At 39.3% G+C, this 20230-nt stretch overlaps 1 protein-coding gene across 1 annotated transcript in view; it reads right to left on the reverse strand.

The window, feature by feature from the left end:
• Positions 1–19412, reverse strand: part of STAC (SH3 and cysteine rich domain) — a 75434-nt gene extending 56022 nt beyond the window's left edge. Inside the window, exon 1 of the mRNA XM_064443970.1 lies at positions 18944–19412. Within this exon, the coding sequence (XP_064300040.1) occupies positions 18944–19060 (117 nt within the window). The 5' untranslated portion in view covers positions 19061–19412. The remainder of the gene's footprint in view (positions 1–18943) is intronic.
• Positions 19413–20230: the final 818 nt, after the last annotated feature.

The following is a 20230-nucleotide window of genomic DNA, read 5'->3' on the forward strand; positions in this document are numbered from 1 at the left end:
ACAGGGAGATTATTTTTATACATTTCCACTCTTAACTATCTTCTAGGAGAAATGAACAAATGAACCAGGCTTATCAACTGTACTTTACTGACAGACCATATAACCAAACCTACATTTTCAGACATCAGCTGTCTGCTGTATTGCTACTGTGCTAGCATTAAAAGAAAGATATTGCTTGCTCTTCTCTAGCCCTTTCTTTACACTAGTGTTAACAATATTATTAGATGGATTACAAGTAATACAGGCTATTAACAGAGTTGGAATGAGCTATCAAGCCAGTTTCATTCTTGTAATTCTTATAAAACATAGCTATGTTGTTTAGCTTTGCAGACTAAAAATGCTCTGTCAGCAGATTTCACTCAGCTGAGAGATAAATATCCACCTTCTGTAAGGAACTATTTCTTCTTCCTTTCAAATTCTTAGACAAAGTTTCCAAATTATTTGACTCACATATTATTATAAAAGAAGGACTTAAATACATAGCACTCAGATGATGTTGTGTAGACTCACTAGGGAACATATTGGGTACATGGGATATTACCAAAAGGGCCTCAGACCAGAAGACTTTCAAATAAGGGAAAAAACAAAAGTCTTGATGAATTACATCTATTCTACTAAGTACAGCCCATTTTCTGGGTCAAGGAGCATTCAATCTATATTAGCAACCCTCAGAACGTACTTCAGACTTTAACTAGATTTGTCGAAGGACTGGATGTTACCAGTGTGTGAGCTAGCCTGGCGGCATTGTTGGGCTTCAGCTAGCTATGCGGATTAAGACCACACAAGGAACCAGTTTAAACAGAACTGCTTACTTTTCATGAGCATGAAGGCCAATGATTTTCTTCTTATAATTGAGGGATATAAAAGTAGGTGATTTCTGAGCACAAAGGTGTTTTTTTTCTGGGTTTGATTTGAAAATGTACTGCCCTGATATTTTAATGAGCAAAAATAAGGTTATGACATGCCCAAAGCCAGTATGCAATTTCATAATATGTGTGTTTGCCTGCTGATGAGGGAAGTACCATGTCTTATAACATTAACAAGATAAAAGGATATTTCAAACACTTAAGGGGTTGGTACTGGTTATTGGCAAAACATCTGTGATAAAATTTGTTAGCAATGCTGATACCTTCTTCTTTCTAAATAATAAATGGTACAAATACTCTACTAGTTCAAATTGAATTAGCTAAACTGACTTCAATTGTAGCCGATTTATACAGTCTGAGAATCTGGCCCTATCATGTAATTGTGTCTGCCCTAGCCAGCTTTCTTGGAATCTGTATCCTTTTAATCCACTACAGACAAAGAGGGAGTGTTCGTTATTGCAGAATCTGCTATGTATTATATTTGTGTATTTTCCCAAACAGATTGCATAGCTGGCATTACAACAAATATGTTTGTTATTGTTGTAAAAAAATAAATAAATCAAACTGTCTGCCTGAATACCGTATTGGACTAGTCAAAGGGGAGACATTTTCCATACTACTTAACAATAGCATTGTTAGTGATTTGTTGGGTACCTCCAACTACTCTGGTTGGCTCTTGCTGCTCTGATCATCATCCTCAGATTCTCCTCCCTGCCCTATACTGTTTTTGAAACCCACTCAGTGATCCTCAAACCTATTTAGGATATAAGCCTTTTCAGGCAGTGCTCTTTCTGTGATTTTGTTTCACAAGTAGAGGATTAACTACAATGGAATGCTCTGATTGGCATGCCACGGCATAACAGCAAAAATCCCTGAAAGGGCCTCAGGGTTTGAAAGCACGAAATCTGAAGGGATGCTCAGTTGTCACTGCTTCCACAGATGTCACTGTGAATCACACATTCTCAGCCCTCTCCTGATGTACTACATCCTTGGCAGCTGTGCGTTTGCATCTCTAATTGGCAGACCTCTAAATTATCAAGAGGTACAGTCTGCACGTGTAGCCAAAGAGTGTTTGCTTAGCAGACCTGTTCCTTCTGTACGACTCTCTGGTTTGGTTTAAACTAAGTAGAAATATTAATCTAGTTCTCAAAAATTGCTTCTGCAGCTGGTTTGAAGTTATCTTACAGTTTTGGGTATGTCTTCTTCTAATATTGCAAAGAACCAGGATTAGCAAATATGTGAGACAAATGTGAAAAAGTGTTGAAAGTTTTAAGGCCTGAAAATATGAAAAAGTCTCCCTTGTACTCCAAATTCCTTTATATATCTTCAAAATCCAGCATAAGATGTGACAGGACAAAATAATGCAGTCCAGGGAATGATAGATTTGAGGAAACAAAAACAAACAATTTATTAACTATAACAATTACCATCAAATCCCAGGGAAATCCTTTTTTTGGACTCCATTATGTACAGAACTGTATACTTAGTCTGAAGGCATCAAGAGTAAACTACTTTGTGTTAGATATTCTACAATTGTGACTTACCCTGAGCTAGTATTACCTTCCCTGCCAAATATATTTTCATATTAACTTCAAAAGACTCACAGTCATTTAAACAGTTTAAAACAGCTTGTAAAAAGGAGGAAACAGATGCAAAATAACTGTAATGATACTTTAATAAATGTAATACTTCACTAAATATAATGATGCTCTCAAATCCAGAAAATTTTAAGGCTTTTTTATCAAAACATAAGTAAAATCCCACCACCCCCCTGACACAATACATTTATTTATTTAGCCAAAACTCTCAATTTTTATATCTAACAGCATTTTTGCTCTTGTTTTTTTGAGCAGCCCTCTTTAGGTGTATTCCTTCATTTTCTTTTAATCAAGCTATATTAGAAAGAGTAATCTAGAAAGAAGAGAGTGTGCATTACATTTCTCTTCCTGACAGATTAAGTGTCTATCAGTATTTCTTCAAACTTCCTAAGAAGTTTGTTTCGAGTTTACTTTGGGGAAAATACTTGCAGTATCACTCAGCCATGGTTTGTGTTCAGCCTGCTTCTAGCAGAGAGGAAGAACAGTGAATCTCAAATTTGCAGCATTTCAAGCTGACAACTCACAAGATCTTTCAGAAGCTTTACTGTAGCTTTCCCAAACTTACTATCCGATTCATGAAAATCAGATTAACCGTCCCAAAGTAAGACCTGCTGGGTTCATTGTGTTGAGTTCAATGATTGTCAAGTCTTCCTCTTTTGTGAACCTATGCATAAATCAAAACACATTACAAATCAAAACAAACTAAGTAACACTCCATTACCAAAGCCTGCTGCTTGATTTATAATGGGGTTGGAAAACATTTTGTCCCTTTGATCTCATCTCCTGCCTCACCTAACAAAAGAAGAGCTGCTCCTCTCAGGAGCAGAGGGAAAGGCTACAAATCCCATATTTATACCTAGGATTATATGTATCTCCCTGCTGCTAAACAGCTGTTCCAACACGGTTGGCACCAGCTGCCAGAGATCTTTTATAATTCAGGTTATGAAAGGTGGTTGGTGGAATAACCAGCTGTAAACCTCTGTGTGGCTCCTGTCTCTCTTTCATGGTCTGGCAATTGAATTACCTCTGGTCTTTTCTCCTGAAACCAACAGTAAGCTCACAAAGAAAGCAAAATATTGTTAGGAACAGTCCTACTTTTTTTTTTTCAATTCCCCTGTACTTTCAGATTCAAGACCAGTATGTGCTTACAACATCTCGTTTTGTACTTTGGGTTTCACCTCAGGCATCTGGTTGCTAAGCAGCCAGTGATCTCCATACTTTGTCCCCATTAGGATGTGGTTATCTCTTGCCTCTTGACATAGAAGGAATTTGGACTGTTATCTCTGAGGTCCCTTCTGGGAATCGTGCATTTTGCTGCCCTGTTTGGATATCTCCTTTCCTTTTCAGCTTCTGAATGGAACAGTGGTTTCCCTTTGGTAACTCCCAATTTAGTCATTTACTAATCTTTGCTGTGGTGGAAGTGGCACAATGAAATTTGGAGATGAAAAGGCTGGATTTCAGAGCAATGTAAATCCAGGCAGTCCTGCTGAGGTGAAGGAAGCTACACCGGTATCTACCTGCTGAGGGTCTTCAAGAATAATAATAACGGGGCCTGAGTTTTGCTTATTTTCCTTCTCATTAATAATCTGCAATGAACATGATTGCAAGAGTACAATTGATCATCCTTGATTGTATCTCATGTCTGTCCATCCATGATGTGTGCACCATTATTTTTCACTATAGATCTTATAAGAAATTAAAGCTCAATAGGACCCCTTTGGACCTTTAAGAAAAAACCCCAATGCTCTGCTAAAAAGTCTTGGTCTACCTATAGCGATAGTTTCCACTGATTTACTTTACCCATTTGTTTTTCTTTCTTTTTTTTTTTTTTTTTTTTTTTTTTGGTCAGAGCAGTTTTATAATACTTTAAATGGTAGTATGCCTCTTGAAGCAAATATGGAAATACATCTGGCAGGGAGACTGATACTAACTGAGGGCAAATTAACATCAGCACCAGATCCCACATACTGTATAATCACATTAGTACTGTCTTAAAACAAAAAGGAAGACAGATCTACTGGGAATTGTTATAGTTAATATTCTGTCAGTGTTTCCACTCCTACATCTGGGGTTCCAAACTTATGCTGTTAAAATTGCTTCGCAATGAAAACATGTAAGTGCTCAGCTCTACAACAGAGTTATTGTCACTGGGCCAAATCCTAAGGTCTTTGCTTACTGCTAACTCCCGCTGACTTCAGCGAGCATATTTCCTGAATAAAAGCTCGGGGTTTGGCTGGGTGGTTGTTTTTTTTGTTTTGAAAAGAAATTTTTTTTTTACTGTTTTACACTCTGCACTAAAAACAAAAGCTTTCTGCATTCATCATGAAATAACACCTGGCCACATTTGGTATCCTGTTATCTGGCTGACTTTATTCAACCCTTCTCAATTCCGTCCTCATTTTTGAAAATCTCTGCTCCTCCACAACCAAATATAGACACCTATGCTTCTTGCTTCTTTTGTTCTAGGCACTTGTTTCAAATTCATACTTTGTGTGACTTAATCCTGCCCAAACTTCTCACTTAGCTCCTGAGCTTTGACTGAGATGATGTTACCTCATTTCCTTATCAAAGAAAGAGCTAGAAACACAGTTGCAGAATTTGGGTGCTATATGGCCTACTGGATTAAAAAAAATGCCTCCAAACACAGATATTTTGGCTTATTTGATCCCACGTGTTTCTGCACTCCCTTCTTTGCTGCCTGTTCACAAACAGAGATTCCGATCCAAATTTTAGAACTTGTTTCCATCTTTTAATTTCAAACTCTTCTAAGTGGGAGATGGGGTATCTTATGCTTTACAGAACATTAGCAGTGTTTGTTGGTTCACTTCAAATCTTTCTTTTTCACAATTCCCTTTCCCTTCTTGTGCATATTTTTGCGATCAGGTAGAAAATTTGCTCCCTCCCATCTTCTTTTTATCCCTTTTGAAGACTGACACACTTTCCTATCCTGTAAACAGTGCTTCTTGCCAGCCACTCTGGAGGGCAGGGCATGGTGCTGCCTGTGGCTGCCTGGCACTGCCTGTTTTGACACCACAAGTCCAACAGGACCCATATGGCCCTGAAGCGGAGCCACGTTGCTGCCCTGGCACCACTCTGGCCTGAAGGCCTGGATCTGGGGGAAGAGCTGGCAGCACAGTTGAGCGAAGCTAGTTAATTCCTCTGGGCCTCTCCATGCTTTACCTGGGTACCCCCTGAGTTTCCTTCATCTCTTATTTCCAGTTCTAAAGTCCTTCAGCAGGTACCAGATACACAACAAATGCAGTACCAATTAAATTTTTTTTCCTACTTTGATAACGTATTTCTTGTTATTCATTCTGCATCCGGTCACCTTACTGTCCACCATGCCAGGTATCTGTTTATTTCCAGATCCACTCCAGATCTGGCACATTTTTCATTAAAGTGCTTCTCAAAGTGTAACATAAAGCATGCATTTATCCCTTTCAACACACCTACTCTAGCTGCTTTCTAATTTTCCAAAAAGTACTTCCAAATAATTTTGGGAAAAAATTACACCTGTGGTACCAGTTTCCAAGGAATCTGTCACTAGTACAAACAATTTCCATTTCAGTCTTTTGTCTTCTTGTTATTACACGTTAGTCATGCCTAGCAGAAACTGCATTCAGTGTCCTACATAAAGAATAGGCCAACTCTCCACATGAAGAATGTGTTTAACTTAATAATGATATTGTCATATATAGGACATACAGTTACTTGGCACTTTATGGAGATGTTGAAGGCCTAAACACTGCTTCAGGAAGTTAACAATGTAAATACATATATTTGGAGATGTTATTTGGCAAAAGTTGTTACGTATGAGATTTATCATACATCTTTGACTCCTTTTGCCTCAGCCTAAACCATTTCTTTTATATTTTTTTCCTAAACCGGCAAGCTGCTGAACATCTTTAGCCAGCTATTGTTTCAAGATCAACCCTGCAAAACAAAAACATTTTATTTTTATCCTCACCAGCTGCACAACTTTCCTCCTCAAATTACCTCTATCAAAGTTTCAAGATTAAAATGATGGTTTGAATGGCAAAAATGTGCTAGTTTCATGTAAAAAGATAGTTACAGACAGAATACCATAAACAGAAGGGTAGAGAATTTAAGACGATAACTCTTTCTGAAGAACTACAGTTGTTTTTCTTAATGTTAAGAGATATTTTTTTAAGTCCCTCAGAATCCTCTGAAGTTAAACTGTTGCTAATGAAAGCCTGCACACAAACAGCTAATAATGAAAAAAAGAAAAGAACAAAAGCTTGTAACTATCACAAGTTTATACTCACCTAATAAATGAAGCATAGCCAAACTTCATATTTTTGGTGATGAGAGAGAAAAGAGCTGTTGGTATTGACATAAGTTACCAACAGATTTAATAGGAGTTGCTTATTTGCTAGGAAAGTGTGGGGTCTTGAACTGGTAAAACTGTGAAGTCTGACAAAAAAAGAACACCAGCGACTTCAACAGCAACAGCATATTGCACAGGGCTCCATGAGGGACTCAGGCAGGAGAGCAAGGGAACAGAAGAGGGAAGAGGAAAGGAAAGTCAAGTTAGGACAGAGAGAGTTTTAAAGAACGTTAATATGAATCCTGTGTAAAAGGGGGAATTTACACTAAATACCTCACTTTGTCTAGTCTATGACTATTGTTGGTATTGGCAGAGTAGCACTGACACATAAGGAGTGTGACATATTACAGCATCAATCAGAGCTGCGCACCACTGCTGAACTGAAAAACAAGTGCTGTGCTAACTTCTGAGATTTCTATCCATTTTCTCCCATCAATTGTTTGGGTTTGTTGTTTTTTTCTTTTTCTTTTTTTAATATGCAGTAGTGGCTACAAGTACCACTGTACTGGAGGGATGATAACCCATGGAAAAGATATTATTTTTCTGGAACTCAGCAGCTGGTAGTAAAGACAATGGCATTACCTCTGTTCTACTTCAGGAATACTGTATTTATGGCAGTGTGTTCCCTACAGTGCTAGAAAAAATAGGTTAGCTTTCTCATTTTGTTTAAAAAAGGCCTAACTTCTTTTTGATCAGACTGAGTGGCTACTTCTTATGGCCAGCATGTAGTCATAGCTGAGTTCTCCTCAGCGGCAAATCACACTGTTAAGATATTTATTTTAAGGCTTAGCTGTCATTTTTTTTGAACATTTGGGAAACACTTTTTATATCTACATTCTAGCAGGATTCAGGTAGGTCTATTACAGCTGTTGGCATTCACTTTAGCTTTGATAATCTCTAAAGAATCATTTTTCTTGGATACCAGGCAAGAACTGCTAAAAAAGCCAGTGCTGTTGAAGTGCGGAATTGCAGCCCAGGGAAGTCTGCATGAACCTACAGTGCTGTGGAGGCAGGAGCTTGAAAGCCCTCCACTGGCAGTGCGGTTGAAAAGGGATCTCCCGAGTTGCATTGGTCTTCAACTACCTACCCAGAAAGGAGGAGATGAAGACAGGAAAGACTAAGAAGAGGGCTTCCTTTCTTCAGCATAAGGAATGTTTTCTATTACCTCATTGCCTAAGTTTTAAATTTATGTATAGTTTCCTGCATATACATATAAAGAAAACATGAGGTTACATCAAGAGATAAAGAGGCATCCACATGCAAGGAACAGACTGAGTAATCCCAGACAATGTAAGGAAACTAAAATGCAACTTAAAGCATTTCTTTGTGAATAAAGTAAGCACAGCTTGGGTATAGGTGAAAGGGAAAGCACGAACTGTAGGGTTTGCTTTTTTCTAAGTGCACTTATTGGTGTGAGCACCAGCATCCACACAGTGTTTATAAAAGTTCCCTTCCCCTAACAGAAGAACCACTATCCATTTCCTTAACAGGAATCTTTAAACTTGGCTAAGCTTGGAAACCTGGTATTTTTTCCTGTAAAGATAGCCCTTGCATTGGCTCATTGTATGAGCACCTGGTCTTGGATTAAAGCATTTGGGTGAGAACAGGAACAGAGATGAAGCAAAGGAACATTGAAAGGCAGAGCGCAAGTGGGTGAGCTAGCAAGAGAGTTAACTGTTTGCCTGGATCTTTAACAGCCAGGAGGATGAAGTCCATTTGTCATTACGACTAACTACAGGAGATAGATCTAACTGCCGTGAACCTGCCAAAGACTCCTGTGTGCCCATACTTCATGAAACTGGTACATGATTCATCTTGTGGCTACAGTTTAATAACAGCGCTTCACATTTTGAAGCCTGGATAGGCTCACATTTTTCTCTCTTTTTGTCATAGGTTCATAACTTTCCATTATACGACTGGCTGGAAAACAGCAGTTCCACTTAGCAAAAATTTTCAAACTTTGAATGATTCTGTTCCACATTGACCTAAAAAACAACTGCAACCTTTCAAAAGTGCTCTTTGAGAGCACTGTGGGCAGAAGAGGGGAAAGTCAGACAGACTAACCTGCCAGGAGAACAGACGACTGACTAGTTTTTGTAGGCAAGGTTCAAGACCTCGTTCTGACAGTCTCACAGTGGTGTTCACCCTACTTAAATTCAAGCTTTCGATTCAGCTGTAGCTGCCTGCTATGGTTAATGGAAAAAGATTTCCCCTCAGAGAGGCTAATTTAGAGCACATAAGGTAGGCTTTTCCTCTAAATTACCTTTGATAAAACAATTTTGGTCTGTGTTCCATATATAACGCAGGAAGACTGAACTACTAACTTAACTGCCTAAAGCTGGTCCCTAATTACAGGTGTGACTGTAACCACACCTAGGATGAATTAACCTAGGATTAATTTTCTCCTCTTTTGCCTGGAAATTTCACCTCCGACCAGGGAAAGCTTCCTGACAAAAGTTTACACAACCAAGAAAACAGTACATTTCCTCAAAAATGGAAGTTTTGATGTAAAAAAAATACAAAAAAAGAAAAGCACTTGACAACCACACATTTCACTGGAATGTTCATTACCAGAAATGTCTGGCAAATCATTACAAGTCACCTTACGTTTATTTGTAATTCCTTAATTAGATTAACTTGAATTAAAAAAGGATGTGTGAACATAAGAGAGCAATGAGCTACATGCACTTATAACTAACATAAATAGGTACGCTAAGAGGTACAACAAAATTTGCATATGCCAGATCCTTGAGCTGATTGATACTGGTTGATAACTTCACTTAGGTGCATTTTAAAAACACATATAGACCTGAATGTCTTAACAACTGGATCCTCAGTTTAACTGCACAGAAGTCTGTGGTGCTCTGCCAAGTTTACCATGTTGAATTTTGCCTAGTATATTTTGATTACTTGTGAGGACAGAGATGCCCAGTCCAAGGCCATTTCTTACCCTGTGTATGCACAAAAGCAAGTGAGGCTGGGTCAAGGTTTTCAGCCTCTCAGTCCAACCCCAAGACATTTTGGTTTTGAGAATTGCTACCACAACATTTAAAATGGCAGGGAAAACACTGGCAAATCAATAATGAATAGTACACCTATACATGCGATGTCTGAGGAGGTGACTTGTATGCGTCATGCCAGAAATCTGACTCTTGGCCAACAAAAGCTGATGCCTCCCTTTACTGTGCAGGAGCAATTTCTGTAAAAAGCAAAACGAAGTTAAATATTGGGGTAATGGAGATACAAGTATGTTTCTAAGATAATATTCAAGAGTATTTGCTATAACAACCTGTCAGGTTGACTTTGCTCTCTCACCTGAGCTATGCCTCCATAACATACATTTCTTTGTGTTTCTCTGATGAGTAAGCTAAGAAAAAAAATATTATAAATGCTGATTTTAATAGCTTTATGAATACTAGTTTATAGTATTTTGCTCCTTTCTGAATTAAATCTAATCATCAGTTACTATAGGTCAGCTGCATTTTGCTTTTCTATTCAGAACACTAGGCTGCTAAAACGATCTTTGTTAATAAAGCAGTGCATGTGTGGCATTTTAATAAAACTTTTAAATGGCTCTCAGAAATGGAGCATATTATGTCTACAGAAAAGAAAAGCATTCAAGTTGTAACTGTTACTCGCCTGAAGGAGCCTCTCTGAAATTCCATATCGAACTTGTAGCCTCCTGCGGGTTGGAAACTCGTCTCTCTCACAATTATTCATGCTATGGTGTTTCTAAGTTTCAGCACTGCAACCCCTAAACTGTAACATCTCCAGTTGACGGTGCTCAGCAAACTACTCTCATCAGTTAAAACAGGTCAGCTAAGAAATTCTGACCTGTCAATGGGAAAACTTCTGTGAGCATCTAGCACATTTAGGCAAAACTACAGATGTGAGACTCACTTTTTTAACTAAATAAGAATTTATGCAAGCCTTTTATCATCTTTAACTGCTGATGCCAAAGACACAAGGAGTCTGATTTTTAGACATCCATTGTAAATATGTTTTGCAGGGTTCCTGGTTTGAATTCCCTGTCAAAGAGCATATATTGTATCGGTTGCTCTACTGAATCAAGGGAGTTTCCTCAAGCAGAGGCATATGTCAAAGGAAAACATGGGCAAGTTATTTCAGTCATTCACACATGAATTTCTCATTTTCACATATGGTCCTCTTTGCTATTGAACACGCAAAGTTTGCTTCTGCTTCAGCTAGAATATAGACATTCATTTGCCTGGAAAAGGCAAATGCTCATTTAACATTGAATGACCATTTGCCTGGTGTAACTGGAAGTGCAGGAATGAATACTGTGTTAAGAACATTCTGGAAGATTAGTCCTTTGCCTGACAAACATGAGCACAAAATTTATCAAATATGCAATCTTCTACCTATCAAGTGCAATGGCTCAGGTAGACAATAGGAGAAATGCTCATCATACAAGGAATTATAGTTTTCTATCAGGTGGTTATGATTTACTTCCATTTAAATTACATAAAGTGTAAAGGAAAAATGAACCTTTAAGCCAAGTTTTGGATTTCAAGAGGATAGCCTTTGATGTTCTAAGTTCCCTTGAAGAAATTAAAAGCCTTCAGCACTCTCAGCTCCTTAGGGATATATTTTAGACCACATCACACTCTGGAGTGTGACACAGAAGGATCCAATCTAGTGTCTGTCTGAAGATATGAAGGACTTAGCAGTGGTCTGGAAAGCAGCACAGCTGTGTAAACATGTCACTGCATCTGCTAATGCATGTTGGCTCTCAGCAAGCACTGAGTGCTGATGAATCCAGAGGACCACGGGTTGCAGAAAAGTCTTGGCCTTTGCTAGCCTTGAGGTATCAGGTTAGAGACATGCTTCATCGATAAAGACGACTGATCAGAAACAGTCAGATACCTGCATGTGCTTGGAAGTGTTTGAGGCCTAGAATTTCTTCAAAGTAAATCTGTTAATGTCACCTGGAATACGAAACAAAAAGAAATAAAAAGATTACGTGAATGTGTGCCCCTGGCAAACTGCAAGAAACCAGTCATCTCAAATAGGAAATCTGGAATAAACAAAGAGTGGTGAGGAGGGGAACAAGAGAAAGAAAAAGAGGAAAAAAAAACAGTGTGCAAGTAAAACTGCAGATTTCAAGCAGAGTTCCTTAGGTGTAAGCATGTTAATTGTCAAGAAAAGCTGAGTGAGTCCTTGAAAAAGATATTTAAGGAAAAGTCAATGGATTGATTCAGGCTAGGGAAAGCAAAAGAAGAAACAGGCTGTGGCACAGTAAGGCTGGGATAAAAGGCTCGCTCAGACCTTAACAAACACTTCATCTTTCTTCCCAGAACAATCATCCTGGGGCAAAATAATAGGAATAATAGGAAAGAGGTTGCAGAAATGGATGGTATTACATTAAAAAATCAGTTCAATGTGCCTGCTGAGGTGAAAGGGATAAAAGAAACCAGTTAATCTATGTTACAAAATTTTACTTTGGAAGTCTAGGAACAAGTTTTCTTAACAAGCTTTATCAAGCCAGATATGATACAAAGTAAAATAGAAGTCTGTTTCAAGAAGCAGAAAAAATGACCTCAGCAAATAGAGATTTGTAGATCAATAGTGCTTGACAAAAATGAAAAAAAAAAAAAAGGTAGGAAAAAAAGGTAGATCCTCCTAGACCGGTTGTAAGATGAACAATTTTTGAGACAAAGAAAATGTTTTAGGTCAAAGGTAGATTCTGTCTGTTTGGATTTCATTAAAATTATTGAGTATGCTACCAAAAGGGAATATATATGCTAAGATTGAAAAGAATGGAAGTAGTAAAGAAATTTTGAGGAAAGTTCAATGGGAGATGATTACTGTTGAAAGGAGAAGTACTAGGCTGAAGGAAAGTCATTGGTGGAGTTCTTCAAAGAACAACACTGACCTAGTATTAGGGTTAGTCTTGTTCTCTGTATTTTTATTACTGGATTTGATGCAAAGATTAGGCATGTCATGGTGCTATTTTCCTCTGACATGAGATTGGAGGTATTGTCAAAACTGAGGAAGCCTGAGGCTTGAGGGATGGAGTTATGGAAATGCGACGAAGTTCATCTGTGGAAATGCAAGCCTGTGCGCCTGAGACCTGACCCAAACCACTCTACATGAGGACAGAAAAATCTATCCTGGATCCACTGGAAATCACAGAGAAACAGAACAGTGACCTCTGGTTCACCAAGGGATGATTAGGAGACACAAACATCAGAAGCACGGTTTATGGGAATGTTAATGAAGCATTAGTGATACTGTACAATATTTCATGTAGAATACCATGCACAAATTCAGTCACTCTTTTTCAAGAAAGATTATTCAAAACTGGAACAGGTACATGGATCTGCTACTAGAATGAGATGAAGAATAGAGAGTTTATCTTATGTCAACCTGGCTTGTTTAGTATAGAAAATAAAAGGCTGGGAAAGATATAAAAGTCTATCCTTCATGATGGAAATTTGCACAAAGAACAGAAAAGATATGTTTAAGCTAAAGCAACATTATTGAAATTACAATGCCATACAAGCTGGCCAGAAATAAACTTGGACTGGAATTAGAAAGAAGCGCGGAGCAGAGGGCACCCCTTAGACATTAGAGCATCCAGGTTCTGGGAGAGTCTTTTAAAAGCAGCTGTAAGACCTGAATTCAACAGGATTACTTTATGAAAGAGAATACAGCATAAGAGACTGAGAAGGTAGGAGTGGAATGTCTTCCAGCTTTAAAAACAACTTGTTTTTATCCAGTGAAAATTTGCACTTTTTAGTAAGTCTATTTTTTTACCACTCTGGATTTCAGTCAAGTCATCTTTAGCTGTTGAAAGGGAATAGACATTTTCTTCATTCTGGCAATGTCAAAAGTGTGGATAGAAGAAAATGACCTGATCACGTTTCTATTTTGCCTTAGATAACAAAATGTACCTAGGAACTGATCTGGCATATATATATCAAAGCAAAAACAATACCAGAGTGTTTTAATTAGAAAAAGAGTAAGAAAGAGAGAAAAGTCAAAATAAGTGTAAATACAAGAACAAGTCTACTCAAGAAATTATTAATAGGGTAGAGTTTTTCTTTCCTGCTCTTAATGAAATCTTTCTGTACATAATCTGCTTTGTTTCATCAAAACACACTAAAATGCTTAAGCTCATTTTTTTTCTTAGCCTTACCTTCACAGTATATACTCACCATTGTAAGCAGAGGCATGGAGGTAAGATTAAGGAAGAGAACCGTTTCTTCTCCCCCTTTCACAGGATTTTTTTAAAGCTGTTTGGTATTCCTTTGAAGACTACAGCAGTAGTTTACATACTGGATATTTATCACTGGTGTGGAGGGTGAAACTCTAACTGTACACCATACTCCCTGCCCTTTTAAAATATTAATTGATGAGTAACCATCTATGGAGCCTCATAAAGTATTAACTTTTTAAGTGGAGAAGATCTCTGCTTAACAGCATAGAACAAATCCTACATGATTTAAATCCCATACAATCCTCTTAAAATGCAGAGAGTTTCAAGCTGTTTATGTTAGTTCCGTATCTAATATTAACACCTGGTTTTGAAACATCACATAAGCAATATTGTTCTATTGGACCAGCAGGACACGGGAAAGTAAGTTCAATCTTCTTGGCCGATGTGGGGATATAGATAAATGAAGGCTACATCTTCAATTTCAATGCTTAATCCTTTTCTTAGTTTGCTACTTTTCACAACTTCCATTTTACATACTACAGGTCAGGTTAGCGAGTGTTTGAACAATTGTGTTACATCTGAATTGCCACACCTGAATTTGAAGTTAATGGTCTGCATTTCCCTGAATACTGACCAATGGATACTCAATGTATGGCAGTGTCAGGCTGAGACAGACTAATTTGTTTTGTGAAATACATAGTCCAAGTGCCATCTTTATTTGGAATTTTAGTTTGGGGTTTTTTTCCCCCCTTTTTTTTTTCAGCTATTCAACTTAACAACTGGTCTGAGAGTAAGGTCATGTATTTGTGGTTCAGAGGAAAATTTTGAAGCTATCACACCAAAGATGTCTGACGGCAGTACATAACAATTGTGGCAGGGCTTTATAAAAAGTAGATGGCAATAGGAAAAGCTGTAAAAAAAAGCATTTGGTCTTCACAGATGTCCACCGATATCTATAAATAAGTGAGTTTTACATGACAGATTGCCTGCAATGGCAGAGGAAGGACTTGGTACCCCTTCTGGGGTGTATGAGAGAACCTGAAAGATGTCTAACATACTTGAAGTAAAACACTAATAGCTTTAAGATGACCAGTGCTGACCAACCCTGCTGGTACCAGCTCAAACATCATAGGTGCTCAGGCCCCCCTAAAACTTAAAAATGGTATGGGAATTTTCTAAGATGTACATATTGTCTGTGAAAAACCCCAGCCATTATTCACAATAAAGTGATAATGACTTGACTCACACCTAAATCAACAGGTGGGCTCTTTCTTCTTCATATAGAAACGTCAGTTAAATATAAGAAGGATAAAGCTAACAGAGTTAAGTGCCAACTATGCCAAAACATAAAGAAATATTGCCAGGTGTAGGAATCTTTTCTTTAGAAATATATTCCCTCAAATTTTAGTTTTCTTTACTAAATTCCACAGTACCTTCATATAAGAGACATCAGAAATATGATCTCTGATTACTGCCACTAGATTTCTGCTTATATTGCTCAGTTAGTGGTTGTACAAGTCTCCAGTGTGTCTTTAATGGCTACCACTAGGAAGAAATTTCTCCCTAGGATTCATTAACTGACTTCCTCCCTTGCTGAGTTGTAGATCTACAAAAGTCTTTGGCAAACTGGTCATTTGTCTTCTTGTCTTCTTGGAAGCCAGATGTGAAGGACCCAAATAGGTCCTTTAAGTATCTACTCAAGTCATACTTAGGTGTGAAGTAAATTATATCAAGAGCCAATAAATTAATGTAATAAATTAATTATTAGTTTTGCAACTTTATTAACCACCAGTCAAGCTCTAGGGTTTTTAGCAGAGTAGCAGTATATATAGTGCTACAAGATGACCCAGTTACAGCATGTTTGCTACATATTTGTAGTTATTTTAATGAGACAGTACACTGGAGGTGCTATGTGTAAAGTACTTGAGGACACATAATCCAAAAGACACAGTCACGTTATACAGCAATATATATACTATGCCACAAGGCAAACGTACTTAGAACACATAAATGGGTTTGCTTTTAGGGCCCAGGAAATGCAGTGAATTGAAAGCGTATTTAAATTTTGACATTCTAAGCAGTTGTATAAGTCCAGGTGTTCAGGTGTTCATGATTAAGACGACATGCACGAGACACTAGTCTTTAAGCTTTCAGCATCCTAGTGTGCTCACCTTCCTAATCCATAGGAAAACGTGGTGGGAGGCTTTAGCATTCATTAAAGAGCGAGTTGCTTTCCTGGGGCAGGGGTGTGTGACTAACACGAGAGTCATTCTTCCAAATTTCATCTACTTGGTAGTAGCCTGAAGTTCTGCCTCTCAAATTCAGGCTAGTCAGGGATTGCAATATCTCCTCTGTGTCATTTTCTAAGTACAGTCAGGAATGTGCTAGATAAAACAGTTTCTGGGCTTTGGTACTACAAGGGGCTATGTGCCACAGTTGCCTACAATTGCACAGGACTGGAAGCAAGCTTGCTACTTTAGTTCTACATTAGTTTTTCAAAATTGTTTTTCTGCTGAAATGTTTTCAAATGCATTTGGAAAGCTGCTATTATCCATGTTGTTTCTGTTCCTATATTTGGAGTCATAATAGTGTTTTGCCACAGAAACAAGTCATTGTGGGGTAATTAGATGCTGCACAAACTCTTCTGCGGTAACTGCAGCAGACATGAACTTGTTAACCTATGCAACAGAGAGTACCTGAAGAAAGCTGAGCTCTCTGTGAATGACAGGAGAGCTCCCTCAGCAGGGGACACCATGGGATAAAAGCTTGCACACAGGCCCTTGGCATGCACTGGCTAATGCCTTTGTCAAAGTCATTAGCTTTTGAAGTACATCAATTCTCTTAGAATAAAAAAACAGCACAAACAACATCTGTGAAATCACTGAGAATTTCCCCATCCTGCTGTTTACTAGGACCAGAAAAAGAAAGCTTATCCCATTACCCCAGTGATCAGAAGGTTCTTTTGACTCCATCTACTGAAATGAGAATACAGCAAGCTTTCTGATCATATTTACAGCTCTAAAATGTAAGTACAGAGATTATATATTTACTAAAAATATCTGTATGCAAGTAACGGCATCAAGTGCACAGTCATAGCTTTTGCCTGTTCCAGTGTGTCTCTTAAAATGCTCACAAGACTGGAAAAATTGATGATAATATGTGATTATAAACCAGTCTGTAGTCTATTTGTTCAGTGGTCAGATGTGCCTAATTCCTGTTGTCATTCTTGTAAGCCGACATGCAGCACTTCACTTTCTCTCAGTTCAGGATTCATGCTGGTCAGTTTGTCTTGGGCACAGCACTCCATGACCCAGTGGGAAAGTCCCTCAAGCACCATTGCAATGAGGTGCCTGACCATGTGAGCAGCACCTTTTGCTCCATAACCTCTTGCCTGGCACTGAGTGAGGACCATAAGTGGGAACACACAGACCTCCAGGCCCTGTGCACAGCCCAGCACACAGAGGAGCTGGTGCTGGCAGTGCAGTGAAGGCTCCAGTTAGCTTTAGGACCTCACTAGGGGGCTGAGCCTCCCACTGGCCAAATAACAATTCAGCAATTCCAGAGAAGTGGTCTCAGGGGAGATTTAGGTACCAGTCAAATGGATACCTTTAAGGCCTGGGGTTAAACCAATAACCCATTTACTTTTCATTTCCCATTAACCATGAAGACTGTAGCAGTGTCCCAGTAGTGCTGAATGTGTATAGTGAATAGTGTGAATAGTGTATGCTATTGTTGCTGGGAGATCTCTTTTCTTTTGAAGAGGCTGTTTTACATAGGGAATACCTTAGCTCTCTTCCTTGGAGTATAACTTCTAATAAAAAAAAATTCCCAAAGCCCACGTCAGAAGTCTACCCACACAGACAGATGATTTCAACTCACTCTCCAGAAACCTAGCTGTAACTGCAGAATAACATAGCAGTCTTCCTACGTTAGACCCAGGCAGCCACTGCCTTTAAACTCAGGCCAGCACAAACCTTCCCTGTCAAGCTGTTTTGCTCATACAGTACCTCCTAAGGCTCTACCCAGCTGTAAGCTCCTAGAGACAAGGACCTCCCTATTTTTACATATTTACCAAGCACATAACATCACTATGAAGTTCACAGGAAGATCTGTCAGGTGCTATCATGTTATCAATCATAAGTAAGTAACAGAGGATCAGTACAAGCACATTACCCAGGTAAGCTGCAAAGAACATTCATTATGTAAGGTTACTACTTTTCTCCCTTTACCTCTTTATCTTCCAAGTAACACATGGCAGGCAGAAAAACTTTTCTTATACAAATCACTTAAAAATTCAGAGGCCGTGCCACTTGAGCTGGAAGTTGCTTTTCAGTCAGGTAAATTGAAAAACATTTAAAAACTAATAAATAAAAGGCTGTGGGAAAAAGAGATCCTTTTCTGGGTGGTGTGCATAAGGATTATTGTGCCAAAACTGTCACTTACATGCTGTTTCAACTGCTGGCTCGTTAAACATTGAAAGTTCACTGATGGGTCTGCCAGAGAAGGTGAGGCAGGTGAAACACCCCAAGCCCCCAGGAAAAATTCTCTTCTTTGAATCTGTGAGAAAAATCAATCTTTCCAACCATGAAGAAAACCCCTTAAGTGATCTCATGCTCGATGTGAAAATAGCTAACAACTACTGGCATTGATCCCCTCCCTGAGCCCCACCACTCCCCCAGGCCCTTACTGTAATGAGGAGAAGAAAATAAAGCAAAAATCCCCAAGCCCAAACATCTCAAAAGGCAGGTATTTTCCCAGTTCAGACTCCTGAGCTGCCCAGGTGACAGGGAGAATTCAGAAGTAGGAGTGTCAGAGCAGGCACCGCAATCAGAGGTGGCTCATAGCATTCTACTGCTGATCCTGACACAGGGCTCCAAATAAAAATCAAAGCAACATACCTCTCTTCAAAACAAAGAAAGAGAAAAAAAAAATCTCATTCTCTGAGTACCTTTGATTCCTGGCTGGTAGTTGATGCTGGAGAGGGGGGCTGCTCTGTGCTCTCCACTTCATTCTCTTTCTCCACACTATCCACGCTGACTTCAGCCGTGCTGCTTGGAGGAATCATTTTACCTCTAAACCACTGCTACTATCAGGAAAAAAGCTACAGACCTTTCTTGCCTTTTTTCATTTAATATCCTCTTTCTTCTCTGCTCTTCTAGAGCAAATGAACTCCGACTGCTCGGTTTCTTTACATTTGCAAGACTAGAATCCTCTGGATTTTCCTTTTTCCCTTCTCCTCCCCCTCTTTCTCCTCTCCCTCCTTCCTTCCTCCCCTCCCCTATGCAATTCTGCTGCGAGGGAAATAAGTTATCGATGGCTCTGTAGGTCAGTTGTGTGCCTGCTTCTGTGTTTTCCCCAATCCTCCTCCCCTCCGTGTGAAGCCCGGAGGTGTGGAGCAGAGTCGTGACCGCCAGCCCCGCGATCAGAGGGGAGTGAGCTGAAGCAGAAAGCCCGAGCCACGCACGCACACACGGGGCACTGGAGGGAGGAGTTGTATTTCTAATGCTGTGAATAGCTTTGGAGGAGCATGTGCTGTCATAGTAGTGAAAGAAAGTAACGCGCGCATGCACACATGCACGCACGCACACAGAGAGGCAGGCAGTGTTACCGAGGTTTGGGAGCATTTTACCTTTTAACAGGCTGGAGAAGGCAGAGTTGGAAGGGCAGCTCTATAGTCTTACAAGTTTTTTCCTGAAGAAGGACTCTAGAAACAGAGGAGAAAAATGAGTCTTCCCTTACCTTGTTCCAGAGAAGATTATTTAAAATCATAGCTACCCAGTGTCTCTAAAGCTCCCACCTTGCCTTACATCCCAAACTTGCTAGCAAGTGACAGAACAGAGTCAAGGGAGAGTCACCTGTGGATCCACATGTTCTTTGATCCCCTCCCAGGCAGGGAAGCCCAGCTCTGAGCCATGCACACGCAATCAGGGTCAGCTGGAGCTCCCGCTACCGAGCACATCCTATACCTGTAGGTTGTCATAGTGATAACAGTCCATCGGGCAGCAAGAGCAGAGGCAGCTGTCGGGAAAGGCCTGCTGGCTTCCCCCAGTGCTGTCGTTCCCGAGGATGCGGCACCCAAAGTCATGCTTGGGGCTGCAGTAATACCGGCAGAAGGTCAGCATGACTTTGCTGGCTGGCTCAGATTGCTTTATATTGCTCGAGTTTTTGCCTCTGATCTAAATCTGCTGCAAAGGTGCCTGTCAGCCCTCTTTCCTGCTGAATGAAAGTCTGTATT

Source organism: Phalacrocorax carbo, chromosome 2 (assembly GCF_963921805.1).
Source record: "Phalacrocorax carbo chromosome 2, bPhaCar2.1, whole genome shotgun sequence".
NCBI classification, from domain to species: domain Eukaryota; kingdom Metazoa; phylum Chordata; class Aves; order Suliformes; family Phalacrocoracidae; genus Phalacrocorax; species Phalacrocorax carbo.